The following is a 23,075-nucleotide window of genomic DNA, read 5'->3' as shown; positions in this document are numbered from 1 at the left end:
CTTGAGCTCCTCTCGCCATTACAGCGGGCTGCCCTACCTGTGTTGAGTCAGCAGTGTGCTCACTCTATCCGTCTAATGGACAGCGCTGGAATTTAATTAGCGAGAAGCCGCAGAGTGGGGGCCTGAAGATTACCCGGGACATGAGGCGCGACGCAGCAGCGTTTGACTGTGTGTGTGTGTGTGTGTGTATGTGTGTGTGTGTGTGTGTGTGTGTGTGTATGACTATAGACCGGATTCATTGAAGGGATTGACCCTTGCTTGCATCTTCCTTGTATTCATAACAGCACTGCAAAAACTGAACGTCCATGTGATTATATAAAGGGGCTCGTGCATATAAGGAGTAATAAGCATTAATCTATTCTGAGGACGTAAGGGGAAGGTTAATGGAGCTGAATGGCCTTTTTGTTGCAGTGCATTTCGTAAGTAATTGGACAGTGACGCAGTTTTTCTTACTCTAGCGCTGTGAATTATCAGGTATCAGGTGAACTGCAGAAGAATCACTGCCCAATTTAGATTCTCTTGAATTAAAAGTGATATCCTACACTTTATCCTCAGAGTAAGTGGCAGCCATTATACCAGAAATTTGTTTCTACCAACGTTTGAGCAAAACTATGAAACCCGTGTTTGCACTAAGCTTCTGGTATGTCTACAAAAGTGAGTCCAAATCAAACTCTTTAAAAAAAAATCTTCTGGGAATTTGTGAACGTTTTCAGTAGTGATTACACCACGATCGGAAAAGTTCATCGTGTCGTAGGTTTTCCTGCTAGAACCCAGCCAGCGTATATACACGGAAGTGCAGAATGCCAGTCAGACTGCAACCTTTAAGATCCTGAAGCTTGGGGCCAGAAAGATGTACAAAAGATGTCAGATGCTCAGTAGCCCATGAGTGGAGCATCTGAGGCTGAGACTACCAACTTACTAACTATGCCAACTCAAGTCCAGACAAATGTTGAAACTTCACTACTACTTTATCTATCAGTAAAGCAATGTTTGACTAACCAGGTCTAATTTCAGACAGACAGAGTCCACTAAATTGTGACCCGGACTGTGATTTGGATTGAAATGACAGATAAAGACAGCAGTGAAATTAAGAAGAGGGTAGACATACAGGCAAAAATAGAGAGAGAAAGCGAGAAAGAATAAGTGGGAGTTGCTCATTTTTGCCTGCCAGGTCACAGAGAGAGCAGTTGAACTGGTCACACAGTGCAGAGGTCCTATGAGAGATTGTTGCCATATCTGAGTACATTTGACTTTGAACCGTGCCTTCACTCCCCTCTTGAGCAGTGAGGCAAAGCAGGCCTTCCTGCAATGTGTTATTTGCGGTCATGGGTGGGAGGGCAATATGGGAGGGCAATGTCTGACCTTCTCCACAGCAGCTGCAGCTTTCTAGGAAAAGTCTCCTACCTGCAAGATTTCAGGAAATACTAACCTAATCTGCTTATATGTATATTTAGTATGTGAGGCAGACGGGCAACTTCCTCAAGCACCTACACAAGAATCTCAATACAATACTCTATATTTCATAGCAAAGTGTCAAATCTATCCGTTGCCAAAGACTGTCTGTAGGTGAAGTATCTCAAATGTAGGAGGATATCTCTTCCCCCTGTGGCCTAGTGGGCAGGCTTGCGCTCATCACTCAGCCCATGTACTGCAATAAAGGGGGGTGGGGGTAGGTACCACAAAGTGTGATTAGAGGTCTCACTGAGGAGTCCGCTCATTCAAAACACGCATGCGAGGAGAGGCTTCTCACCCATTCTTGTACAGATTTAACCAATTAGCTTCGTCACACAGCTCCGCGTTCCCAGATGGTTCACAGCTAATCAAGTGCCGCTTTTGTTTCGTCTGTGAAAACAGTTTTATTGTTGAAGTGCAGGGATAGGCGAGACTTACGACGGTCGCTGACGAAGAAGGCGCTTTTTCACAAAAGCGGGGAAAAAAAAGCAGGGCTCATTCAAGATTCATGGGGCACCATACAGGAGGAAGCGTATTGATTACAAAAAAGCTGCCATTTAAATGGAATTCAGATGACTTCACAGCTGGTGAAGTGACGCCTCCTACCAGCATGTGAACAACTTCTGTTCTGTGTATGACTGATGCCTCAATAATATTGAGAGGTTAGAAAGAATGGGCCAGCGTGGACCTTCAGATGCTTCAGAGGCAGCAGTGCAAATGCCAAAAGTTAAAAAAATGGTTTTTAAAATGAGCAAGCGGTTTTCATAAAGAACTCATTTATACAGTTTTGGAGATCTAGGTTACGGCTTCAAAAACAAATATTTTATAGTCAATTATTCATGTGAATATCATTGTCAAATAACATGATGCAAGACAAACCTATGAGGAACAGCTTTTAACATCTTGTTACTCTACCCATCTCTTCCTCTAAGTCTAATTTAAAGATTATAAACAGATTAAAATAATGAAATTCACAAATAATGAATTTGATAAGGAATATGTTTTAGACAAAAAAAAAGCAACTGTACTAATTCACTTGGATTTTGCCTCGTCATTAATCATAACAAGCCATAATTAAACAGGCTAAGATTAACCAGCCTCATTAAACTAGAAAAACTGCCACACATATTTTAATACTACATCAAAAAATATCAAGCCCCATCGTTAGTGATTTGGGTTTTGCTCTTTTGACAGCTCTCTCATCGCCCCAGTCATTCAAAGATCAAATCACTCAAATCATTGTCTGCAATTTGCAGCCTCTTCACAAATTAGTGTTAAAGTTCACACAAACTCGCAAAACGACATTAAACCTTTTTTCTGCGTTCTTGTAATCTAAGCATGAAGCCTATATGTTGCAAGTGTCTTTTTTTTGTGGGGTATTTAAAACTCATTCAAAAAGCAGCACACAGTACTATGTGGTGCGATAATAACGGCGCTGCTGCCCCCAGCGCCTTCACTAGTGTGTTATTTTCTACCCAAAAATAAAAGCTTACGTTAGAAGACGTTTCTGTTTTTGGTTACGTAAACAATGTGGTAAAAACATTTAAAAAAAAACGTAATTGATTTTACAGCAGGTGTCATTCTGGAGACCCGAAAGCAGAGGCTACTACACTTTGTCTTCAAAAGACATTACACAAGCATTAACAAGCCCCTTAAAGAATGATTTTGGCATTCTACCCCAATGAGAAACTGCATGTAACTCAGCGCTGTCTTCAAGCAGAGCTGTGATTGCCACAGAGCTAAAAAGCCGTGCCAAGGCCTGGACTCAACCATAGCCTTAATATCCATATTTACTTATTTATTTATATTTCTCCAACTCAGACAGATGGAGAGGCTGAGGGCATTTCTGGGGATAAATAGTTCAATAATTTAAAGTCAGTTCCACACTTAGCCTGCAACCCCACCACCACCCTCACCCATTTTAATGATTAAAAACAACATCTGACAAAAAAGTAAACACTAAGAAAACAAAAGAAAACTAACAAAGATGACAAGTAACCTTGCTTAAAGAGCAAACATTTTGTTAGCAAATGGATGCTTTGTAGTGGCCACCATCTGGAGCGAGCCCAGAAAGGTTGGATCGTTTCATAACGTATGCAAAGCGTTGCTCCAATCTCGACTCGCTCGCTAACGCTGAAGCGACCAAATGAGCGCTGGTTTAATTAAATCCGGAATGGATCTCACTTTGCTCTCTGTGTTACTGCTGCAGTCAAATAAGACTGATATGTTCGACAGCTTCATGTGCCGGACAAAGGGATCTAAAGAGTTTGCTTGCTGAGATGCGAATATACCCCCCGGACATCACAAAGAGGAACAGGTCAGCTCTTCATTGCTCAGTCGCAGAAAAGGTTACCGGAGTAACCAGGAAGCGAACGCTCAAAAGCTGCAGGCTGAGTGACCTCCATTTAAACCAGCTAAGCTGCTGGGTAAAAGAGAATCAATTGCTGTGGTACGGAATGTTGTTTATTAATAATATTTTTTTTTTAAAAGCTACTTAATCAATATTATATCCACATAATGATCCAACAAGTGAGATATTTTTTATGTCTTACATAAATGTGTCAGTATTGCTAATGCAAATATAAAGGTCATGAAATTTAATTATGTTGAAAGGAATTTGAAAAACAAGCACATGTCAGTTACAGCACAGAGAAATAAATCTGTTGAGAACTGATGAGCAGATGGGAATAAAGGCTATGAGGACAGAGAAGCAAATGAGGTAACATATCCCTTATAATAGGACCAAACACATGCAGACGTACGCAGAGATGCAGATACAGAACGCGAGAAGACGGTCCTGTTCAACACCAAACCCCAGTCTTTCTTTTTATATTCCACCAGCCATACGGTAGTTTATTTTTCACTTCTTTCACCATCTGTAGCAACTTTCCCCTGCAGACAGCCACAGCTGTCCCGCTTCATGTCTGTGCTCTCTTTTATACTCCCGTCCAAAATGACTCTGCCACACAATAATGCCCAGACAGGAAATGCCTTTCACGATATTAGGGCTACTGATTTGGGATTTAAAATATGTATATGCTGTATTAAAATTGATATATTACCCTGGTTGAAATGCTGTGTAAAATGAACTCCACACCGATGAATTGTGTGCAAGGCTAACCCCATTGCTTATGTAATGAACAGGGTAGAAAAATTTATTGAGCGATAGGCAACAGCACCAGGCAAGCACTCACACGTGACAGAAAGCATTGATATTACAGAGAAGAGGCAATGATGTGCATGTTACAGATCAATCCATCTGAACAACCCATGAGGAAAAATATAGAAGGACATTCTAAGCTGCCAGCATGGCGGAGTTGATGAGAGAAATATTAGTACACCGATGATGAACGAAAGCGTGATTGTTTATGTGCTGGAGTCTTTGTGAACAGATTACACGGTTAGAAGAACCTGATCAAAGAACAGAAAAGAAAGAAAAGTAAGGAGGATCATTCTCACTAGGGGTGTTTTCCTTCTCTGCGCTGCAACATCACATGAAAAACTATTCAAATGAAGTCCTCAGCAAGTCCTAATATAATCAGAGTTTCTCGCAATAAAGGCTCAGCAATGCATATCTTGCGACCAGGCCTTAAGACAATGGCACTCTTGTTGAATGGCATGTGAGCACAAAGGCTCCATTCTCACAAGTTAGTCAAAGCTGCTGTTCTGAAATGGAAGAGATGTCTGGCGAGAGACTAGAACAGTCTGAGCTGCTAGAAGACTCTCTCGGTGATCTCGGCATGATGGACTGATTGACTCTGATTAGCGATGATATCAGTGGTGGATAAAGTGGAGCAGAAGCACACTCACTACATGCATGTACACTTGAGCTCAAGTTTACACGTTTACAAAAATTTAACTTAAAATAATCCATTTACTTGACTTGTAAAACAAAAGCTATCTTCGTGTTGCGTTTACTCACATTTCCCATACCTGAAATCTATTATATAAGCAACTACACATGATTTGCTAACTCATAAAGGAATGACACTACAAGAGCAAAATCAATATTTTATTTGGTTTGTATTAGTTTCTTGGTTTATTTGGTTTTTATTGAACAGGCTCCCGATAGACTATTGTTGTTATGGTTACGGCTTAGATTGGAGCTATGTCACTATGTTCTCGTTGCTTTTAATTAACTGCTGATGCCTGATAAATCTGCACTTATGTAGCGCTTTGATCCAAAGCGCTTTACACTGTGTCTCATTCACCCATACACACACACACACACACACTCACGGTAGCAGAGCTGACATGCAAGGTGCTAACTTGCCATCGGGAGCCACTTGGGGTTCAGTGTTTTGCCCAAGGACACTACGGTATGTGGAGTCATGTGGGCGGGGTCTCCTGGTCTTCTGCTGTTGTATCTGTCTCAAGATTTCACATGTAGTGTGAGATCCTTTTCTGCTCACCATGGTTGTAAAGAGTGGTTATCTGTAGCCTTCCCGTCACCTCAAACCAGTCTGGTCATTCGCCTCTGACCTCACTCATCAACAAGGTATTTCCACTTTTGGTTTTCAAATGAATACATTTGTACCCTGCATGGAGGTTCTTCATTAGCTGTTCTAGCAAATATTAATAGACTTTTTGCATGTTTATTTTCATAAAGATCATTTTGTATTTCCTATCGTATGAATATATACAGGTAGGGAAATTTTAAATAGTAGGTGCTCTGTCCTCTCTGATCTCGCGGTGCGGGTCTATTTCCCTCTCAGTGTCCGAGTGCTGAGGCGACTGAGGAGATAATACAGAACTAATTAGCAAAAGACTACTGCACAGGGGGACGGTAGAGTGACCTACAGTGCAGGTACACACCTCCTCTCACACTTCTCTCACAGCACTGGACACTGACTCATCACTCATCACCATACACACATACGTAAAGGACTGGTACTCAGCTGGCTCCTCACTTAACGGAGTATGCAGGAACATTAGGTAAAAAAGTAGTGCGGAAATGTTTTTTTTTAAAAGGAAGCAAGCAGGAAAGAAAGAAAGAAAGAAAGAAAGAAAGAAAGAAAGAAAGAAAGAAAGAAAGAAAGAAAGGATCGTCTGTGTGAGCTCTGTATGCGTAATCACAAAAGTGGTCTAAAAGCGATGCAGAAAATACTCAGCAGTTTTTTTTTGTCTTGTGATGGTTGACGTATAAAGCGCTCAGACTGGAGCCAGAGAATGTGGTCCAAATCTGCAGAGCGAGATCAGCACTGACAATAGACATTAAACAGATTACACGAATTTGCCATGCAATCAGGCTTATGAGAAATTCACCCAGAGAAGGCGCACGCTGCTCGCTGAAACTTACAGCATTTCCTCCCCACTAGAACCTTATCTGCTTCATTTAATCAAATCATGCTGTAGGAAAAGTGTTTCGAATAGGGGCCCATATCACTGATATTACAAGCGACGGAGCTGAATCCTATCATTCGATCGTGGCCAGTTCTTTAACCCTGGGCATGTGCCAGACGAGAGCTTCTCAGCCATGATGTGAACAGAGTACTCGCGGTACTGAGCTCACCTCGAATTTAATTTTATGAATGAACCTGGGCTCATTTGTAATGAATGGTAATGTTTGAGTGTCTGTGTGTGTGTGTGTGTGTGTGTGTGTGTGGGCATGATTTTATAGCTTGGCAGGGACCAAATGTCCCCACAAGGATAAGAATATCTGACTGGTTTCTTTTTTTTCTTTAAAACAAAAACTTTTATTTGAAAAACCTAAAAGAACTAAAAGGTTTCTTTCTGGTTACTGAGGTTAGGGTTAGGGGTTAGATTAGATAGACATAGAATTGATTAATTGTTTAAATAATGATATCAGTGGAAGGTCCTCAGAAGGATAGTAAGACAAATGTGTGTGTGTGTGTGTGTATGGGGGGGGGGGGGGGGGGTGATGGCACAGTGGTTTTTGCCATAACCATGCTGGTTGGTGGCAAGTAGGAGGAGAGAATGAGAGACAGAAGTGAATGTAGTGGAGTGAGGGCAGGGGGTCCCTTCCCACAATGTGTACAGCAGTAACCACAACAAAGCCTGTGGTTCATCCCACAATAGCCTTAAATAGATCCAAATTATTATTATTCCTCCGCCTGTGGAAAGAAAGGGAAACACAAAACGGCTGCAACTCAATACAGGCCAGGACGTACAGATACACTCGTGTCTTTCTGCTACTGCAGGAACAAGACTACCGAATATAGCGGTGTGTTTCATCTATCACAGTTAAGCCCCTCTACTCACTAAAGCTTTGTTATTTTAAGCAGTAGCCCTCTTGACAGGAATTAAAACGAACTTTTAAGTTGTGACGGAGACTGAATGCCATGTAACTTTAGGAATGCATGATTGACGTTAACTAGTTTAGAAACAAGTACGCTTGAAAAATACCGTATAAGTGCTGTGAGCAGTGTGGGTCAGCCATATTTGCAACCGTTCACCACGCAAACTGTTCCCAGGTCAGATAAGGTAAGTGCAATATAAAAATATATATCAGTGTCCCTCGAAACGTACTCGTAGGTCCTGACTGTGCTTTGTTATCGTTTGAAATCAGCAGTATCCTTCCATTGTGTGAGCACGGGTGAAAACAGACACGAATCGAATGGAATTCTTGTTCAATAAACAACTGAAACTGTACAAGGCTTCCCATATCCCGTTCAGACAAATAAACAATACTTTAAAGTTTACATTTGAAATTGTCCAGTGGTAAAGCAGTCAAGGCTGTGACCAGGGTAAAAATTTTCGTCAGGTCCACAATGCGAAAATGTGGCCCACTGTTGTATTTAACACCAGCTGCTAATTTACAATCTGTTACATAATACCCCCATTCTTCCATTACCTGCTCTAGTTAGACTATTTACATTTATCGAGTTAAATAAATGGTCAACAGTTACTATTTCTCTATCACATCGCTTCATCAGTTCCTGAACATGTGTATATTAAAAATTCTATCCGCTCTTCACTTAGTGATCAGTTAATATTACAACAACTAGCAAGCAGATTTAGCAAGTCACGTTCTAAGTAGTCAGAAAAAAGAAACAAAGAAAAAAGAAATTGACATTTGCATTTTACAAACCGCCAACTGCTCTCACAAACACACGTGTATATCATCCGTTGTCACAAAAACACTTTAATGGGAACACCTGTAGACCTGCTCATTCCTGCAGTTCTCCAATCAGCCAATCACGTGGCAGCAGTACAATACATAACATCATGCAGATACAGGTCAAGAGCTTCAGTTAATATTCACATCAGAATGTGGAAAAAGTGTGATCATTTAACTTTATCCATGGCATGGTTGGCTGATTTGGTAACTGCATAAATGAGCAGGTGTGCAGGTGTTCCTATAAAAGTGGACGGTGTGTGTATATCACAGCTATGTCAGATGTTAGCCTATAATATGTACGTGTTGCAAACAACAACTCAACGTCTGGTAGTGTAGCGTCAAGTGAGTGCTAAGCGCTAAAATCTGTAATGGACGATTAAGTCTATGGGCAAACCTAAAGCGTCCTCTACAGCTGCTCTAAGGTCAGTCGAGAACCAGACAACACTGCTGGGGTTTTTTCCCCACTTAGTAGGATGTGTTCTGCCACCATATTATCAGGACATCGCTGTTTCCATATTGAACTTGAAAATGGGAATGTAGGAGGTTAATAAAAAGAAATCAAAAATAACAAAGTCTGCATTTCAGTGTCCTCATAGCTAGCTAGAGTCATGACAACAGCAGTGATATATTTCTTAAACATAAGGTGGAATACATACAACACATAAGGTGAAGCTTTACAACTTGAACCTGACCTTCAGCTCGATCAAATCAGGATTTCCGTGTAGACAAGTACAGCTTTAACCGTTAACTAGCACAGAAACAAAAGCTCTTCGACTGCTAATCAGTGCTCTAACACTGAGCAAACAAAAAGTTCATAATGTGGCACAAGCCGTGAAGCAGACTCTTTGAAAAGAGAATAGTCACTGGCTGCAGCTTAAGCCGACATCTACACGGCTATATTAGCTCCCGGTTAAAAGGTTTAAAAATAGGCCTACACTCTATTCCTAACAAAACCACCTGTTTTAACTAGAGGTCAAAGGGCAAGCCAGAACGAAAGCACCGCCCTTCGCTTGACTGGCTGCTAACGAGAGTTGCTGTTTATCTAAGAGGTCAAATGCCTTCAAATAGGTTCGTGACCCTAACATCTTAAGCCACGACCTTTCCCCATGTGTGGAGGCTCCTGTGACACCGGCTGGCTATAAATTAGCCTGCACCCCCGAGAGCAGAGTGAAGGTGTCGTGATTATTTTGTTTTTTCTAGCTGAAACCTTAGAAGTGCGCACTCCTCAGACTAACCACAATTATCAAACCTTCAATAGCAATAAATACAAATGATAAGTATGCATGCTCATGGAATTCCTCCATTCAACTAACTACATAAAATATGGTGTAACCTTGATTATTATGAGTGTCATAAATGTAGTGGTTGGAGATTTAATTATTGCCTCCATGTGCCCCTAAATACCACCACTTTGGCAATGTGAGCATGAGGTCAGCCTCTCGTAGACTGCAGTTTTTAATCACAGCGGCTTCAGCAATGCGCCGCTGCTTTAAATAAGACAGAGGAGGAAACCTGATCAGTTTGTATGTGCCTCAAGATGGAGGAATACAAGAGAAACAGAGACACAGTGTGTGTGTGTGTGTGTGTGTGTGTGAGAGAGAGAGAGAGAGAGAGAGAGAGAGAGAGAGAGAGAGAGAGAGAGAGAAGGAAAGCAGCAGAGCAATAAAAGAAGCTCCACTTTTACTTTTCAGGACTCCAGCACTTCAGATGTTAGCAGGATCAGACTCATTCTGTTTGAGCATTAAATCTGAGGATTCAGAATCTCTGGAAAAAAGAGTCACAGCCGCATCGTGGTGTGTTCATGTGCAAAACTCCACAAATACATTGTTGTTAATTGTTATTGCAGTGTTGGCCTTTGTGATACTGATATCGCAGACACATGCAGTATGCATATGAACTCTCCAGTGAAACATGGTTTTTCTGTTTTGTGAGCACAATAAGAGTCTAAATATGTCTCTTTTATTGGCTGATTTTGATCAAATTGATACAGGCCGGTCTTCACACGTTCATCCATATCATACAACCTCAGACAAAGTCCTTAACAGCTCTTGTAGTGCTCCAAATAATCACAGTGATTCACTACAGCTTTTCCAACCTGCAAAAAAAACACCATTTTCTCAGGCAGTCCTAAAAAAGCATTATTCATCTGCATTAATCAAGAGTTAAAGGAAATATCTTCACACTTTTGTCAATACCCAATCAAAATAGAAATATTAGTGTGGAGGTGTGAATTGCGGGAGTTGTGTGTGAGTGTGTGTATGTGTGTGTGTGTGTGTTTCCTTCCACCAATAAAATGGGCATTAGCTGCCAACTCACTCTGGCTTTAGAACAACGATTTGCGAGCAGGAGGAAATGAAAGTAATTGAGGTTTGTCTGATGAAACGAAGCGCCTTCCTTCCAAGTGAAAGCTTGTGTTTGTGTTGCTGTCAGCGCAAGACAGATCCCCTGCTGCCTCTTGCCAATTAACAGTCTCTCCATCAGATATTTGCTCTGGCCTTCTCCGTTTCAGAGCTTCATGTATAAGATAAACCATGACAGGAGTCAACTTAGTTGGAGTTAATCCATGGTCTGCAGCAAACAGTTGATTGGAGATAAGGGCTGTTACAAAATAGTTTTTCCGATCAAATACGTTACATAAAAAATGGAACGTTCGCTCACATTATAATATGATCATTAGTAGATTTTATAGGATTAGAAATAATTAATGAGCGCTAAACTAACAACTTCAAAACTTCATGTAGCCAGTGAGAATTACATACACCGGTAAACCGGAGAGAACTGCCATATTCTGTAGTGTTGAGGAAATCACTGCTGTGTCAGAAAGAGACACGGCAGTTGTCTTGTTTCCTCTAGATTACTGTTTGATTGCTGCTGATAAAAATTGTAACTGTATATGACAGTGTTTGAAGGAAGAGAGCATTTCTCTGTTAATATAACATACCAGAAAATCTACCAGAGACATAAACATAAAGACTGACATACCACCTGAGATTACATACATTTCCACATATAACGCACACACCAATAACACAGTATTGTGTTTAGTATTTGGATCACAATAACTAACCCAGCATGAAAAGGGACTTACCTGCATGTACAAAGTAGGCCAAGTACAGGTCCAGCTCCTTAACTGAAACTCCTATGTGATGCGGCTGCACGCACAACCCTGGGTTTGAGCACTGCGGTGATTTAACCAACCTCTCGCCATCAGTACTTTCGAGGGGAATACCTTTGAATAAAATCACCATGACCAGGTCCAAGCGCCACACTTTGTCTGCCTGGCGCAGGCAGTCGATCCTCCTCATCTTGCCTTTTTGGTCGGGGTTGGAGAGCACGCAGCACGGAGGCTTCTTCCCCGTCACGGTGAGCACAAAATCCTCGCGGAACTCGGGACGGATGTCCTTGCGCAGTTTGGCCAGCAGCCGCGACGCCCACTTCTGCTTGACCTCAGGCTTCTCGCTGAGCAGCTCGTCCTTCACGGCGCGCTCCTCTTCCTTGGACATGCGCTTCTCGTGCTTCTTGAAGTACTTTCGCTTGCGGGCCTGCAGGTTAAACCAAGTGTAGGCGAACGCACGCACGTGGGGCAGCAGTGCTTCAATGAAAGGATGGAATTCATCCTGCAAACAAGCGATGGAGAAGAAAATCAGGGCAGGGAAGAAACAAAAACTTAACATCACAAATCATCTCACACATGCTGTTGAATGAAAATGATCATTGCTAGAGAACTTATATATTGAGATCTTAGAGTGAAATATATCACTCTTACTGCACAAATGTTTTTATTTATGGAATGTAATTTTCTCTCTATTCTATGAACATATATACATGTATAATTTAATAACCATGTACATATGAAGAATGCATACATTCCACTAATTATGTCTGGAATTATGGGCTAGTGCAACACCATTAATTCAATTTTTTTTTTTAATTTAAATTCCATGAGCTTCATTAGGACAGGGAAGCCCTCAATAAGAGGAGAGGGTCTGTGTGACCTGAGGCTTTTAGTGTGTGTGTGTGTGTGTGTGTGTGTGTGTGTGTGTGTGTGAGTGTGAGTGTGTGTGTGTGTGTTTGTATGCGTGTGTGTTTGTGTGAGTGAAGGCCTGTCTAGGCCGTATCTTGGCTCGCTGGCAAGAATGCCGGTCTGTAAGGGTCTGCCAGGACAGAGAAAAAGAAACAACCAAAGAGGGAAATCAGACCAGCTATTTTTATCTGCTCTTGGTAAAGTTGCATATATATATATATATATATATATATATATATATATATATATATATATACACATATATATATATATTAATTATTATTTATTCACATACATACGCACATACACACATGCTGTTCCAAAACAGCACGGATCCAAGAACAGCACTGGATTATATGAGAGAAGTCTGCCGTTTTTTCAGTTTAGAATGTGTGCATGGAGAAGGTAAGGGATGTGAACAGATTTTGGTTAACCTTGCTACTATTATAAAATCAAAATTTGATACAACATACTCTTTTTGATATTTTATTTGCACCACTTGCCCCAATTTAATTTACTACTCTTTTCATTACCCATCACTTCTACTTGGTTCTAATGATATATCAGTATTCGATACCAGATTATGTCTTTTCACACAACATTCACTGCTACTGAGAAACAGCACTCATTTCACCCAGTGAATAAGAGAATGTATTTTTCCCCCTTTTTTCTCTCTCCAAATCAAAAAACATTACATCAGGACCATACTGTCAGCAGCCAGTCAAAGCTTATAACTCTAAAATACAGCTTCGTACAGCTATTAATTAGGCAAATAACTAATATGAGCTTGACTTTAAATACAGGGAAATTTTACACAGAGAGAACTACAGAGATTAAACAAAATACAAAGAATACTGGCAACCTGCCAATCGGTAAAATAGCGTTTCTACAAACACCCTTAGCAGCGTTACGTGCCCCAGAAGCCACAGAGTGAGCATGAACGGCTTGCCAGCAAGTGAGCAAAGGGCGCCTTCGATTTTATGTGTGCAGAACTGAGTCAAATACTACACGAATTTGAATATTGTCGGTTTTAATAGTCTGAACAGACTAGAGTTTTGCTATATATGTTTTATTACATGCATTTTACATTGCTTATTTTTTATATTGCTTACTGTTGCTTATTTCCTATAAACAGTTATATGTATGCTTAGCATAAAACAACTAATGAGTTCTTCAGTATTAACAGAGGTCAAGTTAGATCTTTTTAGAAAATCAGTCATAATTAATAGATCCTACTAATCAATAGTCATAATGCACACATTATTATAAAGAATAAAATTAATAACATCACTGGTCTAAATAATTTATCTGCATAATGACATTTTTTTTTAGGTACGATTGTAGAGACTTGTATGTGTGCTTGCATGTGTGTTTGAACAACAGAAACAACATCCATGTTCTGTTTAAGATAACAAAATATTAATACGAATATATATATATTTTTTTTAAATCTATATTTCTATCTCTCTAGGCATTCTTTGGCATGTTTTCGGCTCATTTTGAATCACAAGAATAAATCTGTCTTCAGTGACCCTTCAAAATAATTCAACACAAATTCTATTAAATGTTAATCCCAATGCCAGAAATCTACTGTTACTGAATGCATGATACATATGCAAAATATTTTAATATACTATAGTCTTTAGGTAATTTTTTTTATAAAAGTATATGTAAGCAATTTATTTTTTATTTTAAGTGCATATGATATTATAAGAGTACAAGATATAATGATGTCCAAATTTCATAAAACTGTCCCTTTAGTTTAAAAAACTTAAAAGTGAACTACCTCTGTGTACCTCAGAGATGACTGCAGTTTCACTAAATAACAGGCCACCCCCTAATAACTCAACGAAAACTGACATTTAAAACAGGAATAATAATAATCCGGTCGTGTAGTTACTCTCCCCTCCGACTCGACATCACAGAGGCCTAATTATGAGGGAGTCGACAGGGCTCACTTTCTCCCTTTGTTGCACGTCACCCCATGGAAGTAAACGCAGTTCAGGGGAAACTGTTGGCTAATGGTGCTCTTCTTTCAAAGGGGTGAGAAGCAGCCCAAATACAGCGCGTCTCTCTCTCTCACACACAGACACCACGGACAGCAAAGCAATAATGTAAACTGGCACGAGTAAGTCAAAGATTTTACTCCCAGACTCCTGAAGTGAACTGACCCAATTCTCCTGTCTTATCGCAAGGCCTCCATATAGAACAATTGTGCCAGTGGGCAGAAAAGACAGAAGAGATAAAACTGTTAAGTTCACCTATGAGCTGCCAATATCTCTCTCTCTCTCTCTCTCTCTCTCTCTCTCTCTCTCTCTCTATATATATATATATATATATATATATATATATATATATATATATATAATATATATATATATTATATAAGTAGTGTGTATCATTCTAATTTAGAAATATATATACATACATATATATATATATATATATATATATATATATATATATATATATATATATATTATTAGCATAATTAACTGATGGCTCAGAATGTAAATTTATCTTTGTTTGTAATGTAATAATATATTATATAATATTATAATATCCTTATTATTCATTTTCCTCTATTCAAATGGTCAATCAAGGATTTGTGACGCTAAGAAGGCAACGTTAAAACCTATAAAAAGAATAACTGACACATCACACAACGTCTTCAGTCTGCACCAGAACAGACAACGCTGGACATCTCCTCTGAGCACTTAATCGATGCAAGAGTGTGTTCTTACAGCGCAATCATTTTAATGCTGTCCCAAAAACCTCAAACCAATTCTGAAACACTGTAAGCTGTGTTCCATTATATATCACTAATTAAACCATCACAACTGGGGGGGGAATGCCTTGCTATGTAAGCTTGTTTAAGTCTCAGAAAATTGATTTCTTTTTAATCTAGAAATATTGCTGCTGCAGTGAACAGACAGGGAAGAATATATGAATATTATTGTTGCCAAGCACGTGAGTAATACTGAAATAATAAAATCAATACATAATTGTTCAAGACCTGGGGAATAATGAATGGGTGATCGCAATCAAAGCTGTTAATTTGTAGTAAAAAAAAAAATTAAAGATAAATTATAATTAAAGCTGTTTGATGTCAGAATGTGATGGAGGGCCTAACTTACAGTCTATAGGCTATAACTTACAGTACCACTATTAGAGATCCATTTATAAATTCACAGAAATAACCAGGTGAGTCTAATTTTACCAATGCAACATGCTTTACTCATATAAGAAGATTATAATTAATATGCATGTTAGCTTACAAATATGATAAAAGGTCAAACCCAAAATATTTCCACATCTCTTGTTCATTTTTGATTTTCCTCTCAGTACAAAAATGCATCAGCTTCCTGCATACTGGAATAAACCTGTTTCACAATTAAAACCTTGGTGCCTCACTTATACGCCAGCCTTCACTCCTAAACTGCAAAAGACTTATCTCTACTAAATAAATTCACTTCAACTCAAACAGCACCTGACAGCCAGAGCAGGAATGACTCTGTAAGGTTTCAATTACTGTTTCATCAAAGTGTTCAGTAGAAAAAGGCCAGAAATTAACAGCCTGATTTTTTTTTTTCCTTTGCTGGCTCTTTAACACCTTAAAGTCCCCAGTAAAAGGAAATAAAGTGTGTGGGGGTTTTTTTCAGGTGTTGAGAGTTGATCAGGTGATAATATTAAAAAAGTAAAAGCGTACAGGTCATGTGTTAAAAAAAAAAATTCTTACTGTTGTATGCATGGAAAAAGAAGTCACCCGAGCTGTATAGATATTTTGGCTGCGCAACTGAGACTTCTCCGGTCATCTGTGGAGCACACTGATAGAGTGTGTGTCCTGACTGAGTCTAGAGCAGAGTGATAGTGTGTGTGTCCTGACTGAGTTTCGAGCAGAGTGATTCAGTGTGTGTCCTGACTCAGTCTGGAGCAGAGTGATTCAGTGTGTGTCCTGACTGAGTTTAGAGCAGAGTGATACAGTGTGTGTGTCCTGACTGAGTCTGGAGCAGAGTGATACAGTGTGTGTGTCCTGACTGAGTCTGGAGCACAGTGATACAGTGTGTGTGTCCTGACTGAGTCTGGAGCACAGTGATACAGTGTGTGTGTACTGACTGAGTTTCGAGCAGAGTGATTCAGTGTGTGTCCTGACTGAGTCTGGAGCAGAGTGATTCAGTGTGTGTCCTGACTGAGTTTAGAGCAGAGTGATACAGTGTGTGTCCTGACTGAGTTTAGAGCAAGTTTTCCTACAGCCGAGTCGCCATACAAAGTAACAAGCGCGAAGTCCACGCTTTATGATAAAACTACAGGAAAATGACAGAGTAAAAAGCTAAAAGTGTGTGAGACCGCGCGCACCTTCAGCTCGAAATATTTTTCGCACACTGTTTACACACTCACTTGACGAATGCATTCTTCTGCAGTGAAGTGCAACGTTAAAAAGTCCAACATGTGTGTGTGTGTGTGTGTGTGTGTGTGTGTGTGTAAATATTAGGTGAGCGCCATCCGCCATGTGCGAGTTTGCTCTGTCAGAGCAGGAATGTTGCTGCACATAAAGTTACTCCAGTCTCAAACCCGTGTTAAATCCCGTGTAGTCTATACAGCACTGTCCCGCACAGGAAACACACACACACACACACACACACACACACACACAGCACAAACACAGCAATAACAAACACACACACACACACACACACACACACACACACACACACACACACAAAAAAAAAAAAAAAACACACACACAAATGTAGTTAGACACACACAAAAATGTCACTTACCTGTGTTAGGCATAGCGGAGAATACATATCTGGTGGTCGAATTTGTGAAGTGTGTGTGTATGTGTGTGTTTGGATAACTGTAACGAATCGGCGTGTTTATGTATGTACGTGTTGATGTGTGTGAGCGTATGTGTGTGTGTGTATGTGTGTCCGTTTACTTCTGATCGCAGGGTCCGCTGTGTGTGTGTGTGTGTGTGTGTGTGTGTGTGTGTGTGTGTGTGTGTGTGAAAAAGAAGAAAAAAAAAAGAAGAGACAGACAGAAAAGGGAGAGAGGGGGAAAATAAAGGCTGCTTCTTGCTTGCTTTCACATTTCCGACTGTGGCGAAGCGCGAGCGGCGCTGCCTCAGCGCTCCGTGATGAACTTTAACCCCGCCTCGAGTCGCGCGCGCGGCTTCCCACCGCACTCTCCGCCAACCTCTACCGGACTCTGTCCGCCGTTAAAAGCCGCCGCTTCACCAGCCAGACCATCACACAACTTTGAGCAAAAGACACGGTCTTTGGCGCTGATCTCAAACTGTCCCGTAGCGGAGAGAGGCGAAAAATAAACACACGCGCGCGCGCGCGCGCAGAGACACACAGAGCGGTTTGTGGAGGAACAAAAATCACGGAAAGAGAGCGATCATTTTATCCTGCGTTTCGTTCGCGTGCTCAGGGGGGGGAAAAGAGAGAAAGATTGTCATATAAAAAGTCCTCGGGATGCTTTGAAAAAACTCAGAATAGCACTTGGGTGTCTCGCAGAGCCGGGCTGTTGAGCGCGTGCGTTAAACCGAACCATTGCATTCGCAGGCATGCGGCGATCGAGGCTTCAGCCGAGCCGGAGGTTCAGAAAACGAAAAAGAGCTTTTCACGGAGATCACGGTAACATCCTCGAAGAACGACACGGGACAAATTGCCTGTTGCAAAAAAATCTAATAAATAAGTAAAAGCCGGCACCCGATCCTGTGTCGTCGTTGCAGTGTCAGCCTGAGAGAGAGAGGGAGAGAGAGAGAGAGCGTAGAATGAGAGAGACAGAGAGAGAGAGAGAGAATAAAGAACAAAGTGAGCTGAAGTCCCGGAGAGCGGAGACGAGCCGCAGTCCCGCGCTGAGCTCGAGCTCACACTTCACTTTTGCCCGGAGGAGTAACTCCGCTCCTTCCCTCAGCAGCACAGCGCCCTCCGCACCAGCGACTCCCACCGAGGCTCAGGCGGGACAACACCGCCGTTTAGCCGACTTCTAACCCTGCTTTACGCTAGCTTCAACCGAGGCGACTGGATTCCGAGCACCGGCTCGTCGAAGTACTTTTGATGACTAAAAAAAAACACTTCCTTTACATGAAATGTCCAGAGCTGTGAGCCACTGTGAGCTAATCGCACATGCTATGTTTTACATGGTGTTGTGAACACGAGTGCATTGAGGCACTCTTTTAGTCTTTACTCAGCTTACTCAGCTCTTATTATTATTATTATTATTATTATTATTATTATTATTATTATTATTATTATTATTTAAACACACGCAATCAAGTTAAACAAGCCTTTAAACGCAATAACGCTCCCTAGTGCAGTGTAGGAAACGACGAGCGAGAGAGAGAGAGAGAGAGAGAGAAGAGACAGGTCATGAAGACCGGTAGCACAGACTATATACACACACTGTGGGTTGTGGGATAAGGTTACCACAATCTGATTTCAAAACTCGGACAACTGTAGCTATTCAAAATACAGCTCAGTCCTCTTTAATATGTTCAATACTCATGTCGGACTGTAGGTGAAAATCAGATAGCAGGCCTTATCCTGGATATCCAAATCAGCAACAACTTTAGACAACATGATGAAGATTATAACTAGGCCTATAAAAGTCTAAACGCTGGCGCACACTTCTAAATAGATTTGGGCTAACGTTAAAGAAGTGACAAAAATACCTGGCAGTTCAATTTCATTACAAATAGATATATCAGTGCGTCACCTAGATAAGGTGTTAAAGAACATAGAAATAAATAAATAAATAAATAAATAAATAAAAATTATAAAACAGAACATTGACAACAGGTCTGAAAGACTGCTGTTAATTAACAAACAGCAAAGTCAAATTTTAATTAAACTTTAGCACTTTTTTCATATCCTTATAATTACAAGATATTTTGCCTAAACTAGAAACACCTGCAACTGTCCTATTAATCACGTGGTTTCTCAGGTACAGATCAGTAAGCATTCAGTTACATTAATAACACTATAACTCTGTACACTCTCGGAAATAAAAGGTATCAAACTGTACCTTTATTTAATTTGGGATGGTATTATGAAGGGTACACGTTCTGTACCTTTTGTTAGATTTATTGTAGTGGTACTTGAGGTCTAATTGTGTACTTTAAACTATTTTTGAAAGGTTCAAATATACACAGGTACCAGACAGAGACGAGGAAAAAGTACAGTTTGGTATGTTTTTGTTCCTGAGTATGCACATATTAAACCCTGGAGAGAAGTAGCCTAAAATAAGTACTCCGGCGAATTTTATTCAGTGATAGGCTATTAAAGATAAAGTATCAGGATTTCTCTTTCAGACGGAGTGTGTGGCGTCTTGCCCCGGATTTCTCCCTGATCTTTTTCCGGTGTAAGTCTGCTGGGGGGCGCCCCCTAGCAAGTGCCCTGAGCTCCGCAACTTCAGCGAGCTACATGCACTACGGTGAGAGATCAAAACTGAGCTTTAATTGCGGTAACTATTGATTTGAAGAATATGATGCAGTTATTCCTCAAGGATTCTCTGAATAGTTAATGATTCTGAGGGTTTATCGAGGTTTCTACACGGAACCCTCTCTGCTGTAGGGGTCCACACAGAACATTTAAAGATCCCACCACAAGAGGTTATAGATTTCAAATCAATTCAGATCTTTTTTTTATTTGAATATCACTTAGATTACAGTTTAATATAAGTCTTTCGACTTTGTTGAAATCTTAGTTAGAATGTAACTCAGACTGCACACTGGATGCACGTGCTACGGACAAAATGCTGCGGTTTCACGCGTACCAATGGTCACACTAACGTGCTGCAGGTGCACGTGCGTACTTCTCGAGTGTGTGTGTGTGTGTGTTTGTTACGGTCTACGTGAAGCTGCGCTGTGATTGGTTAACATTCCTATTGGATTCCATTGGACGAGTTTCACGTCCAGAGAAAATAAAAAAGTGCCGGTCACATATTTCCTAAAATTACACCGGCCCGTTTCGCGTTTATGAGTAAATATCCATAATACAGTTTTAAGACGGTAAACTGCAAACTATTAGAGGATGGAGACGAAATAACAATCAGTCTTGTTTACAATTTTTTATATATTTTTTTTCTTAACACTCACTGGTGTTTATTCTAGGATAGTCCACAGGGTCTCATTAAGCAGCTGGCAACATTTCTGTCGCATTATTTTGAATCATTTTAAAACAAGAACAACGTGTGTAAAAGTGGATATTTGTGCAGAAGCGTTAAAAAGATGCAGCACTCCGTATTTGTTGTGCGGAAACTTGTTGATTTTAAATCTGCACATTATAAGCAACTGTAAGAAATTAGAGTACTGTGGGAGGAAAACAAACACAGATGGAAGCAAACTGTCAAAATACTGCAGTTCTTGTCACTTTCGAGAGTCAAAACAAGGGTTTTTTTTCACCCTGGGAGGAATAATATTGCTCTAAGCTTAATCAAGCTTCACACATTCTACTGGAGTGCATAATACACTCTCAATAATAATAATAATAATAATAATAATAATAATAATAATAATAATAATAATAAACGGTACCTTTATCCTTTATTTGTCTTTTGGTGGTACCATCAAGGGGATTCCTTGTGTACCTTTAGTATGTATGTATGCATCTTTCAACTGGAAATGTGGATACAGTTATCCTCTAATCCTGGATACCTTTAAGAATGGTTGAAGGTATACATAAATGGACCATAATTACTTACACTTAGTCTTACATATACAAAATGTATACCCTTGATCCCTTCATGGAACCATCCCTGTGACAAGGAAAGGTAGAGGCTAGTACCATTTTTCCTGAAAGTGCACTGTATGTTAAGATAGTGTGGCACAACAGGCAACACTGTTAGCTGTCATGCTATTTTCATATACTATTTAATGCAGCAGTGTGCATCTGGGATGTAGCCATAACCTACTTTTTTGTGGTTAACAGGAAGCTGCCGTGAATCTCCAGACAAAAGCTTTGATTCGATACAGAATCCCCCCATGTTGAATTAACACCTGCAGTGTTTCATGTAAGTCCAGCTGGACACAAATGAACACAGAGTTCATTCAACCCTGGGAGTTTCTATATGTGCCCTGCAGCCTTATCAGAGGCAAGCTGCAAACCTTTAGGGCCTTGCTCTTTTGAATTTTGATTATGCCGCTTGCTTCTTGTAGCCTTTTAAACCTCTGTGTTGAATGACATGACATGTCACGGCATTGTCATTAAAGAGCCCACTTATTATTTCAAGCACTACAATCATTCCTTACAAAGAAACAGTTGTTTTCAATGGTCTACAAAAGTAAAAATCACTACTACAACTAAACTCTACGACTAAGCCTCATGTCCATTTTCCCAGGATCGCATTAACCATGATCCATTAGGGAAGATGAATAAATGAAAGAATATTAGTCAGTCACATGTAGATGGCAGTTTAATAGGTCCAGAAATATTTATCAATAGGAATGAAGTGATATCTCAGTAGTCTACAATGTTTATGAAGTATACCTTAAAGCTGCCTCATTTGGTCAAATTATGCATTAAATTTCTACAAATTTTCTTAGACTGTCTCAATAAAACCTAAACTTAACTATTAAAAATATTAAAGTGTAATTCTTTAATAATATGACTAATTACCATACCCTAATAAGCTATAACTTAAGGTTCAGTCAGACTGTTACTTCATTCTTGGATGAGTTGCCTGTGTTTGATAGTTTAATATGGACAAAACACCACTCCATATACAAGTACATCTCTATTATGGAATTCTTCAAAGATATAAACGTGGACAAAAAGTCAATCGCAATTAGGAACTTGATGTATGCAAATTAAATATCAATAAATGCAATAAGCCACAACGAGTAACTGCCGTTTGCTTCAGTAATAAACCTAGAGGCTCTTAAAATTCTGCTGATGAAGGACTTCCAAAGAAATGTCCTATTATATTCTGCATCAAAACAGTTCCAGTAATACAATCTATACAAATGAGGTATAGCCCTTTCTAAAATAAATATACATACATACACACAATATTTATTTATTTATTTATTTATTTATTTATTTATTTATTTCAGACATTTCTATAATTTTATCCTAAAGTTTTGTGTTAATTGTTTAAGTCTTCCCCAGACATAACTGCACAAGCCTCCTTAGTAGGCCCTTTTATAAGACAAAATCAGATTAGCATTCAAGTCACCTCTATCACAAACACTGCAGCCTTTGCCAGCTGAACTAAAGGCTCATTGTGTATAGTCAGATATTTGGTATTTTATCACAGAAGAAATACTTCAACCATAAACCACATTTCAGCACTGGATGACTGAACAGCGCCGGTGAGGGGCAAATAATATCGCATGGTTTCACAGTGGGGTGATGGCAGGATAATCTGACAGAGCATCAACCACGGCTACAACTAATTATCTGTTCTGCTCTTTGAAAAGAGTCTAGGCCTATAGCACAACTTCTCCAATATGAACTTGTAGCATTTACAGTGAGGAAATGCATCACTGTTAAATGGGTGGTCTAAATTTCA

The 23,075-nt window shown here is 40.0% G+C and overlaps 1 protein-coding gene across 8 annotated transcripts in view; it reads right to left on the bottom strand.

Annotated features, from left to right (window-relative positions):
- Nucleotides 1–18,440, bottom strand: part of nfia (nuclear factor I/A) — a 133,816-nt gene extending 115,376 nt beyond the window's left edge. For 4 of the 8 annotated variants that reach the window (XM_053683061.1, XM_053683060.1, XM_053683062.1 and 1 more), the window contains exons 1-2: nt 17,339–18,440; nt 11,622–12,150 (exon numbers count right to left, since the gene is read on the bottom strand). In XM_053683061.1, coding sequence (XP_053539036.1) covers nt 11,622–12,150; nt 17,339–17,365 — 556 coding nt within the window. In that variant the 5' untranslated portion in view covers nt 17,366–18,440. Of the gene's footprint in view, nt 1–7,319; nt 11,132–11,621; nt 12,151–16,296; nt 16,825–17,338 lie in introns of those variants that run through there. The other 4 variants (XM_053683064.1, XM_053683063.1, XM_053683065.1 and 1 more) reach the window with 4 other exon arrangements.
- Nucleotides 18,441–23,075: the final 4,635 nt, after the last annotated feature.

The sequence above is a fragment of the Ictalurus punctatus genome, chromosome 10 (assembly GCF_001660625.3).
Source record: "Ictalurus punctatus breed USDA103 chromosome 10, Coco_2.0, whole genome shotgun sequence".
NCBI classification, from domain to species: Eukaryota; Metazoa; Chordata; class Actinopteri; order Siluriformes; family Ictaluridae; genus Ictalurus; species Ictalurus punctatus.
This window is presented reverse-complemented; position numbering and strand designations above follow the sequence as displayed.